This window comes from Vombatus ursinus, unplaced genomic scaffold, assembly GCF_900497805.2.
Source record: "Vombatus ursinus unplaced genomic scaffold, bare-nosed wombat genome assembly UNPS02014770.1, whole genome shotgun sequence".
NCBI lineage: Eukaryota > Metazoa > Chordata > Mammalia > Diprotodontia > Vombatidae > Vombatus > Vombatus ursinus.
Genome location: NW_020954548.1, coordinates 35,397,541 through 35,421,907, shown reverse-complemented (window position 1 = coordinate 35,421,907; position 24,367 = coordinate 35,397,541). Strand labels below are relative to the sequence as shown.

The 24,367-nt window shown below is 40.6% G+C and overlaps 1 protein-coding gene across 4 annotated transcripts; it reads right to left on the bottom strand.

The window, feature by feature from the left end:
* Positions 1–8,312: 8,312 nt before the first annotated feature.
* LOC114043975 (zinc finger and SCAN domain-containing protein 31-like) lies at positions 8,313–21,281 on the bottom strand. 4 transcript variants are annotated; one of them, XM_027863272.1, is made up of 4 exons: positions 21,216–21,281; positions 19,643–20,156; positions 13,644–13,791; positions 8,313–9,901 (listed from the first exon to the last, which is right to left on the bottom strand). In XM_027863272.1, exons 2-4 carry the CDS (start codon positions 20,069–20,071, stop codon positions 8,976–8,978), a joined length of 1,503 nt encoding a protein of 500 aa, XP_027719073.1. In that variant the 5' UTR covers positions 20,072–20,156; positions 21,216–21,281; the 3' UTR covers positions 8,313–8,975. The 4 variants fall into 4 exon arrangements, with proteins under 4 accessions (XP_027719073.1, XP_027719072.1, XP_027719075.1 ...); XM_027863271.1 differs by lacking the exon at positions 21,216–21,281 and adding an exon at positions 20,498–21,202; XM_027863274.1 differs by lacking the exon at positions 21,216–21,281 and adding an exon at positions 20,498–21,202 and having other exon boundaries at positions 19,730–20,156.
* Between the last annotated feature and the right edge of the window lie 3,086 nt (positions 21,282–24,367).

The following is a 24,367-nucleotide window of genomic DNA, read 5'->3' as shown; positions in this document are numbered from 1 at the left end:
AGAGATTTTGCTCAGGTGTATCAGTGATTCAAAAATCCAAGCCATGAATGTGCTTTATTTATTAAATTATAAAAATGTGGACTGACAAAAAACAAAACAAAACGGGATGGGTGGAAATATGGACAGTTTCCTGATCTTATTCAATACAATAAGTATTTATTATGTTATTTATTACATAGCACTAAGTATATAAAGAAAAAAAATGAAAGACTCTCTGTCCTCAAATAGCTCAACTCTTTGAAAATGGGGCAAATCACAATATACAAATTACTTATTTATAGAAACTTATTTTGACTTTTTTGGTTTGGTACCATAAACACACCACTCTTTTCTAAGGCAATCATGGAAATAGACAAATTAAATCAATATATATAACTTTTTTGTTAAGTACAGAAATGCAATTGCAAAGATTGCTGTTCCTTAATAGATGACAGTTTTTTCTACTTATTTGTTTATAAAATATTCTTGCTGTATCTCTAGAATTAAGAACAATGGGTTTGTGAGATGAATCCAGGATTGGTTCTGGTTAGCATCCAGGGTTTTCTGGTGATATGCAGTCTGTCCCTTACCCAATAATACTGAGAAATTTTATTATGTAATTTCTTCACATTTTTTTTAGAAGAATAGCCTGCAGACCCCATGGTCCTATTCTCCCAGGCATGGCACAGGTTACACAACGCTGAGTAAAGTTAAAGTTTAACTACACACACAGTTCTAGTTAGAACTGGCTGCTGAAACTCTGCAACAAGCTTGCTGATGCAGCACAGCTAGAATTCCACCTTCCTCATCCGAGCTGGTCTTCCTGGTTAATTTTTAGAAACTCTACTCTAGCTGCTGGTCCATGTTCCCTGACCCTTTCACTCCACCAGCAATGTGAGAATTTCCACAGCAGTCATTTTGTCTGAAAACCTGACATAAACCCAGGTCCCCAGGGGTGCTGTGCCTTTGACCAGAGCCCATCCCTCCTGTTTGTCTGAACCACTACCCAACATGCTGCCCTAGTCTGGCTCAAGATGGTGGGAGTGAGGGAAACCACATGGGACTTCAACCCTGACTGAAAGCTATTCATCTGCCCAAATCCTCCTTTGCTAAGCTTTGCTGTACCATAAACCATTTTGACCCATCTGACTTCAACTCATTTGCCACAACTCCACCAGAAAGCAATCAATAAACATTTATGAAGTGCTTACTATGGGCCAGGCACTGTGCAAAGCCCTGGGGATACAAAAAGTGGCAAAAGACAGTCCCTGCTCTCAAGGAGCTTACATCCTAATAGAGGAGAAAACATGCAAAAAAGTACATACAAAGCCAGTTATCTATAGGACAAAGAGGAGATAAAATTAAGAGAGAAGGCACTAGAATTAAGATAGGTTGGGGCAGGCCTCCTGTAGGAGATGAAATCCTAGTGAGGACTTAAAGAAAGTGAAGCCAGATCAGATGCCATTACAACCATGCTGGTGGCCCATCCTTGAGGTAGGTAACCCCACTGGTGTGGTTGGGCACCCTCCTCCCAATTCCGAGTACCACAGACCCCTAACATGTCATGTAACAGAATATACTGAACCGTAATAACAGATTCAGGTGTTGGGAGTCAATTCAATTTCAAAAACTGATCTTTTTGACCATTTTGGCCCAAAACAAGGTCTTCCACTTTGCTCAGAGCAGGGCTAAGGGTAAATTGTAAAACAGGACACAGAGGAACAAAAATAGCCAGTGGCCAGTATGGATATACACGTGTTCACAACAATACATGGACACAGCATACCTATATGCCCACTACTCAGTGACAATGGCTTTCAGGGCACAAAGAGAAGATGCAAAGTAGAATCCCTTTCCACCACTGGAGTTGAAAAAGTTTACATAGCTACAAATCAGGAGAAAAATGAAGTCACTCAGGCCAAACCCATAGCACCATGGAAAAGAGGAACTTCCTGGGGCAGAGAAACCAGACATCATCTTCTCTGCCTTCTTAGGGGCCAGAAGGGCCCAGCGTGTCCAAAGACTAAGTACTAGCTCCAGGAATTGAGGCAATTAATCCTCTTCTAAATCCTTGTGTTTCAGGGCTGACCTGTGGGAAAACAGGAAGTACCTCAATCATCCTCTCCTTGAAGAATGTAGTAAGGAAGTGAGATGACCCATTGGGCCAGGTAGGCTGAAGGGAGTGGTTCTCAGGAGGGGGACTTCAAGGCCTGAGTTTGATCATTAATCAAGATAACTTCTGGCTAAGGGAAGAAGAGGCAGAGGAATCAATAACTTAGACTAGGACTATTATGCTAAATAGCCATTGTACCTGGCTCAAGGCCCAGCTCCTTCTCAGAGAGAAATCAAAATCATTGTGAAACCTCTGTAGTTGTCATTCTACAGTTCTCCAGGACAGTGACTGAACCTTCTGTTCAGTTTGAACCTTCTTTAAAAGAACAATTCATTTCAGAAAACTCACTTGCCTACATTATACATCCTGACGAGGGAGCACTGACCACCCAAATCTGTCCTGATGCCCTCAAGTGCAGCCCTCATTTTTCTAGGATATCAATTCCACTTTTTTTTCTTTTTTAATCTTTATGTTTTTGTTTTTTACACTTCGAGTTCCAAGTTGCCTCCCTCCCTTACTCCCAAACCCACATTAGAGAAGGCCAGTATTTTATGCAGATGTATATATGAAACCATGTGATACATACGTCCATATATCAGTTCCTTCTCTGGAGGTGGATAACATTTTTCTTCATAAGTCTTTCATAGTTGATTTGAATGTTCTCATTACCCAGAATAGCATAATCATTCACAGTTATTCCTCAAACAATATTACTGTTACTGTATACAACATACTCTTGGTTCAGGTCATTTCACTTTTCATTATTTAATGCAAGACTTTCTATGTTTTTCTAAAATCAACCTGTTCATCATTTCTTACAGTGCAGTAATATTCCATCACAATCATATACCACAACTTATTCAGCCATTAGTTGACTTTCTTTTCATAATTTTCTTGCATTACTCTTACTTTTTTCCAACTTTCCTTCTACCTCTCTTATTTGATTTTTAAAGTCCTTTTTAAGCTCTTCTAAGCACTCTTTTTGGGCTTGCAACCATTTTGCATTTTTCTTTGAAGTTTTCCAAGTAGCTCTTTTGACTTCATTGTCTTCTTCCGAGTTTGAACCCTGATTTTCTCTATCACCATAGTAGCTATACATGGTCATGTTCTTCATCTGTTGTTTATTCACTTTTCTTTTTTAGTGGCCTGTTTTTTCTTGGCTCTTAACTTTGTTTGGGTTGGGCTCTGCTCCTGGGGTGTGTGTGGGGGCGGGGTTATGTCTCAGGCTTCAGGCTTTTTGTGCTTTTGTTTTCAGAGCTCTGAGGGTCTTTGACATTTTGCTTCTTCCAGTGTGCTATGATCCAAGGCCAGGTGTGGTCACTGCTCTTCCAGCTTATACCTTGGTTTATGAATAACCTCAAGTACTCCTCTCCATCCCTGAGCCTCAACCAGTGCTCCCACACTCCCACACTGTGCCACCACAAATGGTCTTATTCCCTATGGTCCTGGAAATGCAACACCACTCTCTTCTCCCACAGCCACAAGTGTCAGTCTGCCCCTCTGTCCAGGAACCAAAAATAGGGACTCTGCTCTCCTGTGAGTGACCACAACCAATAAGGCCTCTGCTCCCTCAACACTCAAGGTGTGCTTGCTCCTTCTGGCCTGCGGTCTGGGACCATGCCCAGCCAATACGCCTGGGCCACAAGTCCAGTGCCAGCAATGAAGGGCCCTGCAATTTTCCCCTGTTCAGCCTCTGAACCCCAACACGTTTGGTGGGGGCAAAAATTCATGAAGCCTTGGCTTCCTCCTATGTGATGATATCTTCATGTCTTTCTTGACCAGACCACCATGCCTGTAGGTCAAATCTTTCCTAACATCTTCCCCAGTTGTCTTAGGCTGGATGACTGTTTTACCCCTTGTAATGCCAGAAAATTGAACTGCTTCCATTTGAATTGTCTTAGGAAAATTCTAAAGATCACCTGGCAAAATAAGGTACCAGACACTGAGGTCTTCTCTCAAGCCGAACTGCCAAGAATCCAAACTCTACTGCAGACAATGCAATTCCAATGGCCACATAGTCTGAATGCCAAACATGTTTACCTGAAAACTGTTTTACAGAGAATTCACACAAGGCAAGCACTCACACAGAGGTGAGAAGAAGCAATACAAGGACACTCTCAAGATCTCTCTCTAGAACTTTAGTATTAATTTTGAGACAGGGGAAATTCTGGCACAGGACTACCCTGCATGGCATGTCTGCATCCAAGAAGGTGCTGTGCTCTGTGACTAAAGCAGAATCACAGTAGCTCAAAAAAGAAGAATGTGAGATGTGCAAATCCAGAGATAATTCCATCACAAATGTTGATACAGGCTATTTGTGCCCAATTTATGGTAGAGACTTCTGAGTTTGTATTGGTCTGATCAGCCACAGTTGGACACACGGTACCTTAACCCAACATCATGATGTCATTTTGGTCCTCTTTGAGGACAAAGGACAAGCATCAACAACAATTATTTCTCCCACTCTAAAATTTACTTTGAGGTATTAAGTTATTGGGGGGAGAGGGAGAAGGGATTTGGGAAAGCCAAGTAATTTCCTGCCTTGTTCTGCCATCTTCCCACAATTCCCTGAATTCTACTTTCTTTAAAGTGGCAAAAACCATATATCCTTCCCTCTTAGAAAATAACTATTTACAAAAATAACAAAAATACCCTACATGCCAACTAACAAAAAAAGAAAAAATGTTATGAATGTGTCTACTTCTTTTTTCCCCTGGATCTTTTAAATTATATTTTCAGTTCTAAATTCCCTCCCTCACAGTTTCCCCAACTCTTCTTCTCTCTACTGAGAAATCAAGAAAAGCAAAATCTGTTGCAAACATGCATAATCAAGGAAAATAGATACTGGCATTAGCCATGTCCAAAAACAAACAAATGTAGGCCTTCATCTTTATTTTTGAGTCTATCCCCTCTCTATCTGAAGGTGTGTAGCACGTTTCATCAGGAGTTCTCTGGAATTGTGGTTGATCAAATTTCCTAAAATCTTCAAAGTTGTTTATTTTTACAGTATTGTTGTAATTATATAAATTATCATCCTGGTTCTGCTCACTTCATTTTGCATTATTTCATACAAGTCTTCTTAGGTTTCTCTGAAATATTCCTTCATTTCCTATAGCATAATAATATTCCCTAACATTCATATACCATAACTTGTTCAGCCATTCTCCAACTTCTGGACACTCCCTTAAATTGCAATTCTTTGCTACCACAAAAAGAGCCGCCAAATTTTTGTACATATAAGTCCTTTTCTTCTTTCTTTGATCTCTTTAGAGGAATAGACCTAGTATCACCATCACTGGGTCAAGGGGTGTGCACAGTTTAATAGCTGTTGGGGCAGAATCCCAAATTGCTTTACAACAGCTGAACCTGTTCACAGTTCTATCAATAGTGCATTAATTTCTCACAGCTCCTCCAGCACATATTCTTGAACTAATTCTATATGGCTATTGACAGCTTTGATTTATTTCTCTAAAAACTACCTGTTCACATCCTTTCATCATTTACCAATTAGGAAATGGTTCTTATTCTTATAAATTTGAATCAGTCCTTTATATATTTCAGAAATAAGACTTTTATCAGAGAAACTTACTGCAATAATTTTTTTAACCAGTTCTCTGCTTCTTTTCTAAATTTAGCTGCATTTGGTTTTGTTTGCTAAAAAACAAAACAAAAACAAAAACTCTTTTATGTAATCAAAATTGCCTTTACCTCTTGTGAACCTGTCTTTTTTATCATGAACTTTTCACCTATCCATAGATCCGATAATTTCTTCTCTATTCCTCTAATTTGTTTATGTCACCTTTTTTGTCTAAATCATATACTGACTAAGATTTTTCTTAATATACGGTGGTGTGATATACCTTGTTTCTGCCACACTACTCTCCAATTTTTCCAACAGTTTTTGTCAAATAGTGAATTTTGGAACCAAAAACTGGGATCTTTGGATTTATCAAACACTAGGCTACTTAATTCATTTGCTTCTGTGTATTGTGTACCTAATCTGTTCCACTGACCAACCCATTTCTTACCCAGCATCAATTTGTTTTAATGATTATCGCTTTGTAGTATGGTTTGAGATCTGGTACTGCTAGGCCACCTTCCCATTTATTTTCATTAATTGACTTGATATCCTTGATCTTTTGTTTTTCAGATTAGTTTTTTTTTCTAGCTCTGTAAAGTAATCCTTTGCTACTTTGATTGGTACAGCACTGAATAAATTAATTTACATAGTATTATCATTTTTATAATAGCTCAGGCTAACCATCATCAATCAATATTTATATAATTTTTTAGATCTCTATTTTTTGTAGCGTTTTATAAATGTGTTCATATAGTTCCTATGTGTGTCTTGACAGACTCCCAAGTAACTCTTATTTCAGTATTTATTTTAAATGATTTTTTTTTCTATCTCTTCCCATTGGATAAAATGTTTGTATTTTTCTGTGGGGAGATGATAGATGTACCCACACAAAATTCTATCTTCATCAGGGGTCACAGAGAAAGTCTAATTAAATGGAGAGCCTGGGAATGATTCTGTTATATTTTAATGTTAAAATAATGGAAAGGGGGAGGAAAAGAAATATACTTGAGGAGGAGGGGAAGACAGGAGAAAATGAGAAAGGGGAAAATTATATCACATAAGTAGGGTATACAAACAAAAGTCCACTCAACAAAGAGGGAGTGTTGGGGCAAGGGAGCAGGCAATACTTGAATCTCAATCTCATCTGAACTGGTCAAAGGAGGGAAGAATATTTATTTGTATATATATATATAATATATGTGTGTGTATGTGTACATGTATGTATATGTATAAATGTATACACCCACATGCACACACACACACACACACACACACACAGAGTTGAGTATAGAAATAAATATCATCCAACACAGAAAGAGGGGAGAAAATGATTAAGGAAAAGGCAGTAGGTAATAAGAGGGAGGGCAGATTAAGAGAGGGATTAGCCAGAAGAAAAAAAGTCTTAAAGAGGAGGCAAAAAACCAACAAGAAATAAAGCACAAGAAAACAGGATGGAGGGAAATACATAACTAATAGTCACAAGTGTGAATGGAATAAACTCACCCATAAAAGGGACGAGTATAGTAGAATGATTACAAACCAGAATCCAACAAAATGTTGTTTACAAGATACACACTTGAAACAGAAAGACACACAGAGAGTTAAAAGGAGAGGCTGGAGCAATTTATTTTCCTTCAGTTGGAGTAAAAAAATGGCAGGGGTAATAATCATGATCTCAGATAAAGCAACAACAAAAACAGACCTAATTAAAAGAGATAAACAGGAAAGCTACATTATACTGAAAGGTACCACAGACAATGAATTTCTATCAATATTAAACACACATATACCAAATGGCATAGCATCTAATTTCTTAAACGAAAATTAAATTAATTATATGGGGAAAGAAATTAAACTAAAATAATGAGGGATTTCAATTTCTACCATCTTAGTCCCAGATAACTCTGACCAAAAAAATAAAAAAATAAATTAACAACCTGGATATCATTTTAGAAAAGCTAGATATGATAGGCTTCTGGAGATTACTGAATTGGAATAGAAAGGAGTATACCTATTTCTCAGCTGTGTATGGTAGTTGTGAAAGTACCATACATTCACAAAAACTTACTATGTATTAAGAACATAAAAATCACATAAACAAAGGCAGAAAATCAGAAATATTAAATTCATCTTTTATGACAATGCAATAAAATTATATTCAATAAATGGGCTTTGAAGCAAAGACTAAAAAGGAATTAGAAATTAAATAACTCAAACCTAAAGAATAGGTGAGTCAAAGAACAAATCATAGAAACAACGATTTCAATAAGATAATAACAACAAAGAAATAGCATACCAAAATTTGAGGGATGTAGTCAAAGCAGGACTTAGGAGAAATGTTATGTCTTAAATATTTTCATCAATAAAAGAGAAAGTAGATCAACAATATGGCTTGCAAGTAAAACAATTAGGAAACCAACAAATTTAACCCTTTCTCCAATTAAAAACCAAGGTAGAAATCTTCAAAATTAAAGAGAATTAAAGAAGCAAAAAAACCAAACAATTAAATAATAAATAAAACTATGAACTGGGACGGGGGGGGGGGGAGGAAACATAAGCCATTAGGTAATTTGATTTAAAAAACAAAACAAAATTACCAGCATCAACAAAGGAAAAGGTAAATTCACAACTGATGGGGGAAAAAATTATTAGGAGCTATTTTGCCCGAGTATATGTCAATAAAACTGACAATCTAATATTAACAACTCCCTCATCACTGTCATACTCCTTCAGAAAAATGGAAACTAATTGCATTTTTTCCAGTGGAAAAAAAAATTTGAAATCTCTCTCTTCACATATTTCTGTTCCTCAGAGAGATGCCAGTGGAGGTCAGGAAGGAGGTAGGAATAATCAGATACAGAGAGACAATCCACTGACAATATTCATGACACCTTCATATTAGTGACAAATGACAACAAATATAGGGATTCCTGAAGAGTAGATAAAGGGACAAAGCAAATTTGCTCTAATTCATAGTTTCTTGGAGTGACTGAGCTCCAGCTTAGGATACTACATTCCCATTTATTTCAAATTCCTTGAGTTTCCTAAAAAGTAAAGGAAGCAGTAAACAATGTTTACCTCCTTCCTTTCTTTATATAGATTAGTCTATCAGAAAATAAACCTTAATGAAGGTCTCATAGGCACATGATACTTAGGAGAGTACAAAAATAAGACAAACACAGGCTCTGCCCCTGAGGAGCTCACGATTACTTTACAGGATTTTGATCCCAGGATACATTGCTGAGATTTAATAATAGTTACAAAGTTGTCTGACGAGCTTTCATATACAAAATACGCATAGGGTCAAAGTTTGGTGTGTACTCTTCGATGTGTCATAAGGCCAGACCAATGCCTGAAGGGTTTCCCACATTCTTTACATTCATAGGGCTTCTCTCCAGTATGAATTCTCTGATGCTGAGTAAGAGCTGAGCGTTGATTGAAGGCTCTCCCACATTCATTACATTCATAGGGTTTTTCTCCAGTATGAATTCTCTGATGTTGAATAAGGGAAGAGTTCTGATTGAAGGCTTTCCCACATTCCCTACAATGATAGGGTTTATCTCCAGTGTGAATTCTTTGATGCTGAATAAGGTCTGAGCTCACCCTAAAAGCTTTCCCACATTCACTACATGAATAAGGTTTCACTCCAGTGTGAATTTTTTGATGTTTCCTAAGATATGAACGTCGGCTGAATGCTTTCCCACACTGAGTACATTTGTGAGGTTTCACCCCTATATGAATTCCCTGATGTTTTCGAAGTTCTGAGTTCTGCTTGAAGGTTTTCTCACATTCATTACATTCATAAGGCTTCTTGACAGTCTGATCTATTTGACGTACACTAGAAGATGAATTCTGTCTGGAGTTTTGGTCATTTGTAGCAGACACATGGGTTTTCTCTCCTGTTGGAATTCTATGTTGTGTAACCAGGTTTGAGTTCAAATGACAACTACACAAACACTCATCATATTTATGGCCATTCTCTCCTAAGGGAATTTTTTTAGAAGGGATGGTCACTACCACAAAATTTCCATCCTGGGATAAGGATCCCTCTACTTTCTCCACTTTGTTTCCCTGTTGCTTGTCTAGAGTGCCTTCACATTCATAGGCTTCTCCAACCTTGGTTCCCTTGGAAGCATCCACTGGGAATCTTCCAGATAGCTTCTCCTGTGACTCCTCTTCTTCTGAAAGTTCCTGCTTTGGAAGAGTCCACTTGGTACTAGTCTCAAAATCTGAAATGATCAACAGAAAATACAAATGTCATGGGTGTCTCTCAGGAAGCAGAGTGAGTTCCAAGAAGGAACTGGCAGCTTAGTGAAAGCAAGACAGGGGTTTTTATAGGGCAAAAGATGCAATTACACAACAGAATATACAAATATTAAAAAGGCAGGAGGGGTGTGTCAAGGGATTAGGCAATAGGGGAGGGGTCCCAGCCTCAGTAGAACTGTGCGATTTCCCATAATGCATACAGAAAAACTCATTGGAGGAGAGGAGCATGTATATTTGATAATGATATTATAATAAGCCTCTCTACATCATAAGTTCACCTAAAGGACAGCTTTTGCTTTTACTGCACGGGTGCCTACTTAGGCCTTATTAGGATTCTATCAACCCCACCCCGCAACTACACACAAAAATGACTATGAAGCAGCTGGGTGGTGCAACGGATAGAGCTCTGGGTCTGAAGTTTGGAAGACCTAAGTTCAAATCCAGTCTCAGACCCTTACTAGCTATGTCACTTAACCTGTCTGCTTCAGTTTCCTCAACTGTACGTGGGGAAAAGAATAGGACCCAACTTTCAGAATTGCTGTGAGGATTAAATAAGATGAAAATACTTGTAAAGCACTTCTCACAATGCCTGGCACGTAGTATTCTTGCAATTACACTTGTTCTCCCCCCTCCCTCATTCCCCGCACTCTTAATCTCACAATCATCCACAAGTGTTCCACTTCCACGTTGACAAACTGAAATTGCCTTAGGTGATTCATAATCAGCTGTCATTACACATTACACATCCACATCTCCTTCTACCATACAACTTAACACTCTGTTCTTCATCCTCACTGCAACCTCTGATTGCTCTACCCCTTATGTCTCCTCCAGGCCATCACCTCTACAGTGGCTACACTCTCCTCCCTTCCCCATCCTGGCAAATACCAGGTCAGCTCTACACTGTCCTCTCCTCTCGAGATTCTTTGCCCCCTTCTCCTATCACAAGGCCCTGCCAAGCCTCGCCCTTCAATTACACCCCCTTCACCTCCCCTCCTCTGTCTTCATTCTTATTTATGTGCTGCTGAATGATGCTGGAGAAAGCTGAAACTGTGTTGAATGAGTCCACTATAAATTTATATTACATAATCTCAACTAGGCCCTCATTGCAGCAAGACAATCCTTTTATACTTCTCTAAACAACTCACTATCCCACTTACCGCCAAGCATTCCTCCTAAACCTTTTCATCAGTCTCACTCTTCCCATGGCCCCTCACCACCCGCTCACAGCTGAGAGCCTTGTCTCATGTTTCACTGAAAGAATTCAGGCCTTTTGCCGGGAGCTCCCTCTCCTCCCTCTCCTCATCTCCTAACAGGTTGATGCCTCTCCCAGCTTGCTCTGCTTCAGACTCTCATGAAGGGGTGGCCCTTCTCCTTGCCAAGGCAAACATCTACTCCATGAACAAATTATCTCAGTCTAGCAGATACTCCATCTATCATCCCCACTTTCACTTATCACCCAACTCTCCCCCCATCTACTGCTGCCAACAAGCACGTCCATGTCTCCCCCATCCTCAGAAGACCCTCACTTGGTCCATTTATCCCCACTAGCTATCATCCTACCTCTCCCTTCCCTTTCCCAGCTAAACTCCTTGAGAACACCCTCCGCAAAGGTGCCTCTTTTTCCTTTCCTCTCATTCTTGTAACTCTGCAATCTGGCTTCTGACCTCATCATTCAACTGAAACTGCTCTCTCCAAAGTTACTAATGATTTTTTTAATTGCTACATCTAATGGTCTTATACTTTTTGGTCTCTCTGCAGCCTCTGACACTGTCAAACACCCTCTTTTCCTTGATACTCACTTATCCAAGTTTTCCTGACAGTGCTCTCTCCTGATTCTCCTGCTACCTATCAGACACCTTCTTCTCAGTCTCCTCTGCTGGATCTTCATCCAGGTCATGCCTGCTAACCCTGAGTGTCCCTCAAGGTTCTATCCTGTGCCCGCTTCTCTTTTCCCTATACTATTTCACTTGGTAAACTCATCAACTTCTATGTATTCAATTATCATTTCTATGAAGATGATTCTCAAATCTACTTATTCTGCCTTAACCTCTTTCCTAACCTCCATTCTCAAATTTCCAACTGCCTATTAGACATCTCAAACTGAATATCACGTAGATGTTGTGTCTTAAGCTCAACATATGTAAAACTGAACTCATTATTTCCCCCCAAAATCCTCTCCCACTCTTCCTAACTTCCGTATTCTTGTCAAGGATACCACCTACCTCTCAAAATCCACTCCTCATTCTCTCTCACCTCCTCCCTGACATCCAAATAGCGTCAAGTCTTGTCATTTCTACCTTCATAACATGTCTGGTATATGTACTGTTCTCTCCAGGTGCAGGTCTCCATCACCTTGTGCCTAGACTATTGTCAAAAGCTTGACAACGGATCTCTGCTCCTTAAGTCTCCCCCCACCTCAGGGCATGTCTCACTCACCTAGCTGTAAGAATGATCTTCTTAAAGCTCGGGTCTGACCAGTTTCCAAACCCTGCCTGCCTCAGTTTCCTCAAAATAAAATGGGGTATAATAATAACATTAGTTACCTCACAAAGTTGTTGAGGGGGATCACATGAGATAATCTGTGTAAAGCTCTTAGTAAAGTGCCTGGTTACATAACCGGGACATAATAAATGTATGTTCCTTCTCCCTTCCATTCTCCTATTCAACAAACCCTTATGGCTCCCTCTCAGTTCCACGATCAAATATAAAATACTGAGTTGGGCTTTTAAAACCTTTCCCAACGTGACTTTCTACCTTCCCAGGCTTCTTGAACTTGTCCCACCTGCACATCTTGGTGATCCAGTGACATTGGCATCCTTGCTGTTCCTCAAACATAACAATGAATTCCCCTCTCCTTGCACTCTCACTGGGCGTGTCAAGTGCCTCCTCAACTGGGCCGCCTGCCTTCCATGCCTTCCTTCAACATCCCACCTTCTACAAGAAGCTTCTCAACCCCATTAAGCTAGTGCCTTCCCTATGTTGATTATGTCCAATTTAACCTGTATATATCTTGTATGTACACAGTTCTTTGCATATTCTGTGCCCCATTAGACTATGAGCTCCTTCAGAGCAGAGGTTGTTTTTCTCCTTTCTTTATAACCAGCGGTTACCACAATATGTGGCACACAGTAGGGGCTTAATAAATGCTTGCTGATTTATCTTGATTGTTAACAAAACAAATGCAGTATGGTAGCTTTATAATATTATCAATAAAACACTTAAGCAAATTTGCTGTGGAAAATTGAATCAGGAAATGTCATATTTTCTTATCCTTGAAAAGATACTAGAGTTAAAGATGCTGACAATGTTGATCTTCTAATTTACAAGATCATGCAGCACCTGAAATGACTGGTTGTTGAATGAAAATCCCTTCAAAAATCCCTTCACAGAATCAGATTTTTAAATGGGAAGGGACCTGAAAGGCCATCTAGTTCAATCCCTCACTTTACAGATAAGAAAAGTGAGGCCTAGACAAGTTACATGACTTGCCCAAAATCACACTGATTGGAATTGGCAAAGCCAGCATTTCAACTGATGTCCTTTGATACCAAATCCTGTATATCACACCACCTCTTAATCACTGAAGGCAAGAAACTCAGGAGCCAGACCCTGTTCTAACCCATTTAAAAATAACCCCCACTCCCATCGCCGCCTCTTCTCTCCCTTCTTCCCCTCCTTCTGATATTCAGTCTTGCTCCTCACCTCTTTCTTGCAGGAACTGGGGCTTGGGAGACCCGCACTTGATCTGGGCGTCCATAGGCTGAAGCTGGACATTCAGTGCATCCTGTGCTGCTCTCAAGGGTGCCATCTTCTCCCAGGCCCCTGCCTCTCTCTGTGTGCTTGATGCAACCTGGAGATAACGAGATATGTTTGCCTTTGTGAAAGAATCACCACGGAGGCTAAAACATAAAATATAGAAAGAAAGTACATTCCTTCAGGGATACAGGACAGGGAAGGAAGAACCAGAGTCTTGTTTGTCAGATTCAAACTGGCTGTATTAAGATTAACAAAACCATAAACCAATCCAGGAGGCACTTTTTATTACTAATGAATAGTCTACTGCCTTTCAAGAAAATAGCTGACTTGGCACATGAAAGAATTAACCACATAGGAAATTTTTGTTACTGATACACAGGAAATCTCAAGAAATTTCATGTGATTATTTGAACAATGAATGATTTAGTATTGAGTACTATGAATGTACAAGAAATCTTGAAACAATATAAAAATATTCTTATTTATATTTATCCATTTTTACCAATTAAAAATAAATTACGGGTTTACCTTTTACCATTAATAAAATAGCACATCGATAATATTACTTTAACTTTTAGGAACTGTGAAAACCATGCTGTCACAGAAAAATCGTCCTTAAGCATAAATCCTAAGTGTAAAATGTTAGGGAAGATTTATAGTATAGAACTGCTGGCCAAAAAAATCTGATTTCCCCCTTTGCTGTTGTGATAGAAGACAATAAAGGAACCTTAACAATTATCTAGTCCAAACCCTTCATTTTACAGCATGAGAAAACTGAGGACCAGAGAGGTTAAGAAATTTGCTCTAATAAGCAGAAGAGACAGAATTTAAGACCAGTTCCTGCGACTCCAAATTTAACACACTTTGCCCTCTACCAGCCTCCCTCCCACACCATGCTTATTTTCAGTCTCCATCCTCTTTGACCTTTTACCACATTTGATACTGCTGACCCCCTTCTCCTTTTTAAAACTCTGTACTTCAAAAATATTTACAGCAGCTCATTCTGTAATGGCTAAGAACTGGAAATCAAAGGGATGCCTATCAATTGGGGAATGGCTAAACAAGCTATGGTATATGATTGTGATGGAATATTATTATGCTATAAGAAATAACCAGCAGAAAAACCTGGAATGACTTACGTGCAAAGTGAAATGAACAGAACCAGGAGAACACTGTACCACAGTAACAGCAATATTGTTCAATGAAGAACTGTGAATAACTTAGGTATTCTCAGCAATACAATGATCTAAGACAATCCCAAAGAACTAATGATGAAGCATACTATCTGCCTCCAGAGAAACAACTGATATTGTTTGAATACAGACTGAAGCATATTATTTTTCATTTTTTTCTTTCTTTTTCTTTTATTCGAATCTTCTTATACGAAATGACTAATATGGAAAAGTTTTACATCATTGTACATGTATAACCTATATCTGATTGCTTCCCATCTCAAGGAGGGGACAGGGGCTGTGAGGGATGGAAGAATAGAATTTAGAACTCAAAACTTAAAAAAAAAACTGAGGTTTAAAATTTTTAATAAGTAACTGGGGAAAAAAATAAAATATATTTAAAACTCTGTATTTCCTTGATTTTCAAATACTACACTATACTTCTTCTCCTACCTGTCTGACCACTTCTTCTCTAGGTCTTTGTATGATTCCTTTCTCCATTCCCAATGCCTAAAAATAGGCATGCTGTAAGATTCCGTTCTTTTCCCTGTACTCTACACTGTAAGGTGACAGGGCATAGAGGGCTGGGCCTGCAGCCTGAAAGACCTGAGTCCTAATACAGCTTCAGACATTTAATAGCTGTGTGAACCTGGACAAGTCACTTAACTTCTCTTTGCCTCAGTTTCCTCAACTGTAAAATGGGCATAATAATATCCCCTACCTCACAGGATTGTTGTAAGGAATAAATGAGATCAAATGAGATAATATCTGTGAAGCACTTAGCACAGGACCTAGAACATAACAGGAACTTAATAAATGCTTGTTCCATTCTCTACACTGTCCCTAAGAGACCTCATTCACTTTGAAGTAGATTTAGCAATTATGTCATCAATCAGGTTAAAAACCTCAGTCATCCTTGATTTTCTCCCTAACTCCTATATCCAAAACTCACCAAGTCCTGTTGATTTCTTTTGTCTTTCTATCAACATCACTTAGGGTAGTGCCTCACAAATACAAGATGCTTAATAAATGCTCACTAATGGACTATAGAAATTGCTTCCTAAAATGGTACTACTGTCTCCAATCTCCCTTAACTACATCAATAATATGAAGTCATGAAGACTCATCTTCCTGAGTTCAAATCTGACCTCAGACACTTAATAGCTGTGTTACCCTGAGCAAGTCACTTAACCATGTTTGCCTCAGTTTCCTCATCTATAAAATGAGCTGGAGAAGGAAATGGCAAACCACTCCAATATCTTTGCCAAGAAAATCCCAATGGGGTCATAAAGAGTCAGACACAACTAAAAAATGACTAAAAACTACCAGAATAATCTTACTAAAACTGCTTTTCCTCACAACAATCCCTTGCTTAAAAGAAACCTTCACTGAGTCCCTAATGGCACTAAAAAAGTCCAAACTCCACAGGCTGTCACGTAAGACGCTCTTTCCTTTGCAGCCTCAAACTATTGTCCCATATGAATCCTCCAACTCAAAGAAGTCAACTATGCCATGAATACTTTATGCATGTTCGACTCCCTAACTGTGAGCAGTACTCACTCTGCTTGCAACAGTACTTCTGCTTGTATGTGTGTGTGTGTGCGTATTCACACTCTCCCACATACATATATGCTTATTTATCCCTCAAGAACCAGATCAAAGTTTATGCACTTTCCACAGAAATTTGCCAGACTAATCAACTGGCATTTCACATTTTTGGTCCATGGTGGTTCCCAAGTATGAGGGTCCCCTTTTAAAGAAAAAAACATACCCCTAGACAGTACCACATTCATAGTGCACATTTTGCTAGAGCTAAAAATCAAAATGATAGCACAAATATGGATTCACATATAACCCTTGAAACTATTCTAGGAGGCTCCTAGGGGTCCAGAACCCACAGGCTGGGAACCACTGGTATAGATCACTTATTTGGGAATGAATATGTGATATGGATTGTAGGTTCTTCTATTGTTATGTATGTTTTAGTGCTCCATCTTCAAAGCCTTGAACTCTTAAATTCCCTTCTCTGATCATAATCTAACTCTCCACCTTGCCATTCCTGCCAAACTTGCTGCCCACAATCACAATAATGTTCATTCTGTCCCTTCAACCTTCACTGCTGTTGTGGCTCTACCCAGCCTTGACCTCACAGGTCACCAGTTTCAATGACATCAGGCATCACCTGAGAATCTTTTACCCCTTTCCCTTTCCATACTGACCCATCCCCAACCCTGAATAACACTTGGCTACACCTGAAATACGGTATGCTACCAGAGAAAGTCAAAAAACTGTGGCCAGTGGGTGAGTATGTCCAAAACAACCTTGCCAACATCAGTCTGGGTCCCTCACTACAACTTACTCCCTATACTATTTCCCACATTTTTTTTACTTTTGCCCATCCCCAACTTCACTTCCTACCCCCTTCCCCAATCATAGATCTCATTTCCTACTTATCCTGAGAAGAGTGAGGTCATCTGACCTAAACCTCCTCAACTTCTTTCTTCCTTCTCACTTCAAAACCTCTCTATTCCCTATCTTTTCTTCCTCCTAGACCAAAGAAACAGCTGGCCTTCCTCTTTGCCAAGACTAACTTCACTTATCATTTTGACCCCATCCCCTCTTGCCTCCTCCAGGATTTGGTTCCCATCATAATCCTTTCCATATTGGAATCAACAAGATCTGAGGAGAAATCCTGACTCAGACACTTCTATCTATCCTGGGAAGGTCACTGATTACAGGGTTGTTGTCAGCACTAAATGAGGTGACAGGTGAATAGAGAGCATTTTGCAAAACTTCAAGCAATCAACAAATACTAGTATTATTATGAAGTTTCACTTTCTCTCAGCAAGCTCTTTCCTCTCACCTATAAACCATGGTTAGCCTCCCTTATCTGAAAAACAAAAACTTTCTACTGAGGTTGCTACCTCTTTCAAGTGACCACTCCATTGTCTTTCCTCCTCTTCAGTGTCAAATTTCTAGAACTACATTCATTCTTTCTTCTTCCTCATTGCCAGCTCTTTCATACTATTCTGGCTTCCCTACTCTCCACGCTAGTATTTGTCAGCCTTGATCTCTCTGCAGCATTTGACACTGGTAACCTGCTCCCTCCCTCCTCCTTTCTTCCCACCCTTCTTGGCTTCCTAGACACTGTACTCTTATAGTTTCCTGCTTGCCAATCACCTTCTCTCTCTTTTGATTTCTCTTCTTCCTCTTGCTGTCCTGTAGAGGTAGATGTTTCCAAAAGCTCTCTCCTTGACCCCCTTCTCTTACTATTAACTCTCTCCTTTGATAATATTATCCACACCCAAAACACCAACTCTGGCCTCTGTGGAAGCAGAAGTATCCCACTGCTATGTCTCTAAACTGTCTCTTGGTCTACAACGATTTGCTAGAATTCAGAGCTTCTTAAACTTTTTCCACTCATGACCCCTTCAGAGCTTCTTAAACTATGGGTTGTGACCCACAGTTTAATAAATGTTGTAAGAAGACCTGGGGCACCCCAATATCAACATGTCTCAAACTAAAGAAAGAAGTTCTGCCCATTCACCCCCAACTCTGTTAATGGGATGAACAACCTTTCAGATATGCAGACTGGAAATTATTGGCATTATCTTTGGATGTGGCCAACAAGGGAGAAAAAAGAGGCATAAGTCCTGTTGATCCTTTCTCTGAAATCTTTTATCACAACCAGCCCATCCTTTTCATTTACATTTCCCTTGGAGCTGACCCTCACTACCTTTCCTCTCAACTTGTGCAATAATACTCTTAACCAGTTTCCCAGACTCCTGTCTCAGTACCTCCAATTACTGCCCAATGAATCACAATAACTCTATTCATCTTATTTCGTCCCATAAATAAGCATCAATAGGTCTCCACTACCTGCCTTAACTTTAGAAACCCACTTCCTAGCTCTAAATGCTTATCCTATCACACAGTTAGTACTCAAACAAGGAATGCACTAACTTCCCTCCTGTCCCACACCTAGATTCAACCTATCTTTTGAAAGTCTAACTGTTACCCCCTCTTCCAATGTATAGCAACACAAATATCTCCTTTAAGAACTTTTCTTGGCTTCAAATGTCTCCACCACCACCAGCCAGAAGCAAGCACCTCCTTTTCTGAACTCTCATAACAATCTGCACCTCTCCTATATCTGTATTACATCTAATTGGGATTATAGTTATTGTCTTATCTTCCCTATCAGATTCTCAATCCTCAAAGAAATTACAATGATTAGGCACAGAAATGTTTACCGAACTGAATCTAGTGCCAATGAATGGATTTTTAGATAACACAAGAAGCAAGGATTGTATCTTATGCTTTTTTGTAGCCCTCACATGATTAGCAATGCCCTAAATATAGCAGGCAGTCAATCAATATCTGAATGAGTCTATAAACATGTTGCCTATATCCTACAGCCTCCTACAAGGAGGGAATTCCTACATTTCTGGCAATTTCATATGGTCAAGAGCAGTTGAGTAATTGGTAACAGGAGAGCAAAGAAGAGACAAACACATAGGCTGAGTCCTAGCCACTAAAGTCACACTAAAGATTTGAACTCATTCACTTTCTTCTCATTAATTTTCCCCTAATCAATAAATAAAGTCAATAAGCATTTATTAAGCATCTACTATGTGCCAGGCACCATACTAAGTGCTGGGGATGAAACAAAAGGCAAAAAAACAGCCCTTGCTCTCAGGAAGCTCACAATCCAATAGAAAAGACAACCTAACCTCATTTCCCCACAATAAATCACACCTGCCTTTTTCCCACCTGATGTCCTGGTTCACCAAGCTGTCTCTCCAAATCCTCCAGTACAATTACCACCTCCTCTCCACTCTCTAGATGCTGATCTCTCACCCAGGTCTGCAGGTCCTCTGGCAAAATGGTCAGGAACTGTTCCAGGACCAGCAGCTCCAGAATCTGCTCCTTTGTGTGTATCTCTGGTCGCAGCCACTGATGACAAAGTTCCTGGAGTTTGCTCAGAGCCTCTCGGGGTCCAGGGGCGTCACTGTAGCCAAACTGCCTGAACAGCAGGCGGGAGATCTCCTGGGTGGAAGGGCTGTTCCTCTTCTGGCTACCTTTCTCTCCCCACAGGTAATCCTCTTCTTCCTCCACCTTTACTTTCACTACTTGAAGTCTCTCTTTCCAGGCTGGATTCTGAGGATCGAGGGCTCCAGATTCTCTGGATTCTAGAGCCATTTGAGCTTGTTCAAATTTTTAAAACAACTCTATAGGGGCCTATGCTTCAGAGGAGTTCCCCTTAGGCTGCTCTTTAAGGACACCCCTAAGATATAGGAAACCAGAGTTAATGAGTTATTAAATTAAGAATGCTATTAGAGACCTTAAACAACTTCATGAAGGTCAGCCGGAGGGGGAATTCTGACAAAAACTTAAACAAGTAATTCCCAAGCAATTGTGGATATTTTCTCTTTGGGGAAATAGAAATATCATGAATTTCTGGGCCCCCTAGCGGTCACCAGGCCTCACTGAGGTCACACTTCAGGTAGTCCCTGTAATGCCACCAAGCAAGCGCAAAAGTCCAACAGCCCACCTCGCCCCCCACAACTCACCTACCCCCCACCCCAGTAATGTATCTTTCCCTCTCCCCCGCCAGACCCCCAATACCATTCAGGGGCCAGGAAACACAACTGGCAAATTCACAGACTTCGTACATAACAGTTCTCAGCTGACACAGCGACCTGCTGTCATCCACATCTCTGGTCTCCTTAAGTGGTTAGTTCCTGTCCACTGCAGGGATACTGCCAACCCCGACCCTCCTCTAACCACAGCGACCCTCTCTGCACCTCTGCTTCCAGACTACATATCCCGGAACCTCCAGGCCGGGTTTCCGCCCTTCTCTGGGTGATTGAGACAGACGGACCACTGTCAAGCGGTTGCTATAGTGACAGGCTTGGGCGGCACGTGACTCCACCAGAGTCCATGCTCCGCCCCGGGCTGGCTCTACACAAGAGGGCGGAGGTCTACACTACATGGACCCGCTGCAGCCACTGCTATTACTCAAACGCTTCACTGAGTCAAGGAGCTCAAGGCTCAGAGTCCAGCACAGAAAGGAAGCTGGCTGCACGTCCCCAGAGACCAGCGCCGCCCGGATTGCTGGGAAACGTAGTCGGGGGAAACGGACGTCCCGAGGCCCCGGAAGCTTCTGGGAATCGTAGTCCAGCGGCAGCTCGTACGAGCGTCCATGACATCCTGTGCGCCCCAGCTGGAAATGCTTAAGCCCTTCTCCCTCTAAGAGAATTGTCCTCCTGCAGCTCTGTGTGTTAAGCGAGTCCTGGCTCCTCCACCTGGAAGAGGACGGCCCCTCCCCCTCCCGCCTCCTTACCTCCTTGCCCACAGGGAAGATGGCGGTGAGGATGAAGCCCAAGAGTTTGGCGCCGGGAAAACGGGCTGATCCCGCGCAGGTGACGTCATCGCGGCGGGTGGGGGGGTTTGGGGTCGGCCTGGCTCCGAAGAAGGGGGAGGAGGAGCAGCCGCAGCTGACCGCCCGGCCCTTGGCTTGGACTGCTTCCTTGGAGGTGACCCTCCGGTCCGCGCTGCCCAACTCGCGGGGCTCCCTGCGGGGGCGGGAGCAAAAGTCCGCCCGGGCCTTTGTCGGGGCCCAACCTGCCCTGCCGTCCACCGGCTCTCTCCAGATTTGGGGGGCACGTGTTTACCCAACCCTGTCTTCTTCAGGCCCTGGGGTTCGCTCTTCTGTTCCATTCACCTTTTTCTGTCTACACCTTCCGCCCCCTGTACCAGGCAGCTTTTATACCTATTCTTCTGGGTTACCTTTGGAAAGCCAGCAATAACAATAGCCAGTGTTTTAAAATCTGAAAAGAAAGCCCATTCTGAAGAAATAGTGTCTCTTCTACACCGCCACCCTGGCATATGGGGACAGTTATTATCCCCATTTTACAGATCAGAAAACTCCGGCAAGACAGAGTGACAGACCAGTACGTGTCTGAGGCTGGATTTGCGTTCAGGTTTTCATGATTCTGGGCACTGTCCATCACCCAGCTGCCAGGGGGAGTTATTAGGGAACACCAGCCCTTTCCTCGCCATGTGTTCACTTTTCCTTCTTGAGTCTCTTTCCTTCCTACTTTCTGTTGAGGTTAGAGTTGGGAGAGCTGGTTCGGGTATGGAAGAATTCACTTAGACCTTTTCTGTAGCCATTGGTGATGAGTGGACCCCAAGAATATTGGAGTGCTACCTGAAATTATGAGGAATAGACGTGGGGTCCTAGCGTCCAGAAAGAATACACCCAGACAGCCTCCAACTTAAAGAAAGGCATTTTGGGGTGATGTATCCAAGTGGGCTTTCTCCCCTTGAGGCAGAACCCCAATGGGCTTACTCCCCATGGAGAGCAGACCCTAGGCTGCTGGCCCTGCTCCCCTAAGGGAGCAGAGTGGCCCCTGCTTCCCAGCTGGAGGTTAGCAGGTCAAAGGTATGGTTTAAATACAATTTTATGGAATAGGGGGAAGGGGACAAGAGAATGGGAGGAGCAAGCATGGCTCCAAAATGTCTGGTAGTCCAGAAGTGATAAGCAAAGAGAACAGGAGAGGGGAGGGAAAGAGTTGTTCTGGAATCGAGGGTGCTTTGTGAAAACACACAGGTAAGTCCACAGTGGGGGCTTCAATGCATAGTCTTCTTGGATCACTTTTCTGGCTGGTCACATCCTGCATCCCATTTCCCATCTCATGTCCTGCTTGCCCTATCTGCCTCAAGCACTCTTTTCTACCTCATCACTCTCCATATGAATCTCCTTAGGATCATGTGTAGTAGCCTATTGCTACTATTATGGAGCCCAGAATTAAAACAGAAGGTAGATTGGCAATGGGAAATTTGCTGGGCTTCTTTTTTTGTTGGTCAGTCGTTTCTGAATTTTCGTGACCTCGTGGACCATACAGGGTTTTCTTGGCAAAGATACTGGAATGGTTTGCCATTTCCTTCTCCAGTGGATTGAGGCAAACAGGATAAGTGACTGGGCACTGTGTGCTCAAGAATCACACAGCTAGTAAGTGTCTGAGGCCCAATTTGAACTCGGGTCTTCCTGACTCCAGGCCCAGTGGTCCAACCACTGAGCCACCTAGTTGCCTTCTGGGCATCTTTAATGATCCTAAACTTCTTGAAATGAAGGACTGTCTTTTAAATTCCTATTCTACTAGTGATGTGGTTTGGCTTCAAGTTTTAGAACCCCAGAGCTGCCCAGGAATTAAAACTAGTTTGTCACCCATAAGGATGATATTGACTTGATGATCTGTAAAGCACATTTCAGGTCAAAATTATTGATCTTATGAATTTGTGTTCTTGCATCTATCCAGCACTGTAACAATTCAGTGCAATTGTTTCTCCCTTTTTCCTTATCTAGTTTTTTCCGCCAAACTAAATGTCCATTGTTTAAACTGCACCAAATACTTTTGATGATTACTGTTTTATAGTAAAACTTGAGGTTTGGAAATGCTATTATCCTTTCATTCTTGGTTTTTTTCCCATTGTTTCCTTTGAGATTATAGACCTTTTGATCTTCCAAATGAATTTTGTCATTTCATATAGTTCTTTAATTTATGTCCTTTGCAGTCCGATTGGTATAGAAGGACATCTGTAAATTAATTTGGCTAGTATTATCATTTTAATTATGTAGGCACATTTCAAGCCTGAACATTGAATATTCTTCCAATTATTTTAGTCATTCATTGAAGTAAAGGATATCATCAATGGAATGTATTGCTGAAAAATAAGGCTGGCTGGTCATGTGGGAAAAGAGATGTAATTAACATTATCAGGGGTGAAAGAATAAATCATAGAAACAATAATTATATGGAAAAAAGATGATGATAAACAACGTACTAAAATTTCTGAGATGTACCTAAAGCACTCCTCAGGGGAAAAATTATATCCCATCAAACATACATGAACAAAATAGAAAAAGAAGAGATTTAAAGGTTTAAAATTTAGAAAGCTACCAAATAAACCTCAAATAAACACAAAAGAAGAGATATTGAAAATTAAAGAAGAAATACACAGGAAACAAACAAAAAAACTACAAATGAATCTGGTTTTCTTTTTTAGATACTAATAAACTTGATAAACCTTAAGCTAATATGATTAAAAAGAGGGCAGAAAATCAAATCAACAAAATAACAAATGAGGAAGGTAAAATCACAGCAAAACCAAAAGAAATTTTTAAAAATTCTTAGAATTTATCAGAGTTGTGATAAGTTGTGACAAAACTGATGGAATACCTTTGAAATATATAAACTGTTCAAAATAACAGAAAATCAGATAGAGATCTTAAATAATCCAATATCAGAAAAGGAAAATGAACTTACTGTAAAGAAACTACCAAAGGGGGAAAAAAATCCTACTACTTATGGATTCAATGGAGAATTCTATCAAAATTCTAAAAAAAAATTGAGACCCATATTACACAAAATATTTTCCAAAAATAGAGAAAGAAAGCACCCTACCAGAATCTTTCTATGAGCCAAATATATA